Here is a 1,491-nt window from a genome sequence, read left to right on the forward strand (position 1 = left end):
ATAAGTTTTTAAAAAAGTTAACTAGAAAAGTTTTTTAAAAAATTACTTAGAAAAGTTATTCCAAAAAGTTTTCAGGAAAAAATTCGAAAAATAAAAAGTGAATCTGTCAGAAGGGCTACGTGAACGAAGTAACGCGTGCTCGAAAAAGAACCGCTGCCAACCACGTGGCATCGGCAAAGATATAAGGTTTTTTCTCCTTCTCCTACCAATCTACCCAGGCCAAACGCAGCTCCTGCGAGCCTCCACCGTGGCGGCCGAAGCAAGTTGGCTTCGCGGGGCAAACGGCCAGGGCACCGCGTTGTACACCCAAGACGCGACTTCTGTTTTTACGCACGCAAAAAAGCGAGGGAAAGTGACCAAGTGCGGAGCTAAACTAAACCAAACCAAAGCCAGCCGACCACGCCACCATCCGTTGCACTCCTGCCAAATTAAGTACCCCATCATTCCACTTCACACTCCAATCCCAATCACTCTCTCCCTCTCCCCCACCACCTCACCATGGCTGTTCTCCTTGTCCTTCTCCCGTTCCTCCTCGCCGCCGGCCTCGCCAATGCTGACCCACCGCCCGCCGTCATCGTGCTCAAGGACGGCACCACCTGCACCCTCTGCGCCTCCTGCGACAACCCCTGCAACCCCTCATACTACCCGCCTCCGTCCCCTCCCCCGGCTCCGGTCACAACGCCGTGCCCGCCCCCGCCTTCCTACCCCTCCGGCGGCGGCAGCGGCGGAGGCACAGTGGTCTACTCGTCCCCGCCACCTCCATCCAACAACGGCGGCGGTGGCGGCAGCGGAGGCTACTACTACCCACCGCCCACTGGCGGGTCTGGTTCCTCCGGGGGCGGAGGAAACGGCGGCAGCGGTGGAGGCGGGGCCTACCCGACGCCGCCCCCGCCCAACCCGTTCCTGCCTTACTTCCCCTTCTATTACTCAAGCCCGCCGCCGCAGTTCCACTCCAGCGGCTCGGCCTTGGCCGCCTCAACGGCAGCGACGGTGCTTCCGCTCCTCTCCGGGTTGCTGCTGTGGTGAGAGCGAGATAGAGCTGCCGTGTCAATGCGCTGTGCTTTTTACACTAGGGGTGGTGATTCTCTTGTGGCCGCTGTAATTTTAGTAAATTTTAATTGTAATTTTATAACTTCTAGAACTACCAATACTCATATAAACGGATCTAGTAGTTGAACCGTTCATTCCCAAACAAAACGATTTAAGAAATATGTTCACTTAGTCTTTTCGATTCAAGGCAATGGAGCCTGACAGTCTGTGCAGTGTCTGTGCAGTACTTGGCTCGTATGTGCTCTACGATGAGCTCGCGAGCTTGTTTCTGCTCACCTGGAGCAGACTGTGTGAGTTGGTGATTGTTCTGCAAATTTTCCCATTCGAGGAGGTGCTTGCAACCTCTGAGCAGATTGTCCTCTGCGCTACAACGAGGAAAGGAGCAGTACTACCGCCTGCCTCCCTGCCTCCGCGCTTGGCCGCTTATTAGGCATGAACATT

General features: G+C 55.0%; 1 protein-coding gene across 1 annotated transcript; it reads left to right on the top strand.

The window, feature by feature from the left end:
- Window positions 1-272: 272 nt before the first annotated feature.
- On the top strand, window positions 273-1,221 carry LOC133911014 (uncharacterized). Its single transcript, XM_062353246.1, has one exon. The coding sequence runs from the start codon at window positions 499-501 to the stop codon at window positions 1,024-1,026; it is 528 nt and encodes a 175-aa protein (XP_062209230.1). The 5' UTR covers window positions 273-498; the 3' UTR covers window positions 1,027-1,221.
- Window positions 1,222-1,491: the final 270 nt, after the last annotated feature.

The sequence above is a fragment of the Phragmites australis genome, chromosome 1, assembly GCF_958298935.1.
Source record: "Phragmites australis chromosome 1, lpPhrAust1.1, whole genome shotgun sequence".
Lineage (NCBI taxonomy): Eukaryota > Viridiplantae > Streptophyta > Magnoliopsida > Poales > Poaceae > Phragmites > Phragmites australis.

Coding starts and splice junctions, on each gene's coding strand:
- LOC133911014 (XM_062353246.1), top strand. CDS start 499: ATGGCTGTTCTCCTTGTCCTTCTCCCGTTCCTCCTCGCCGCCGGCCTC.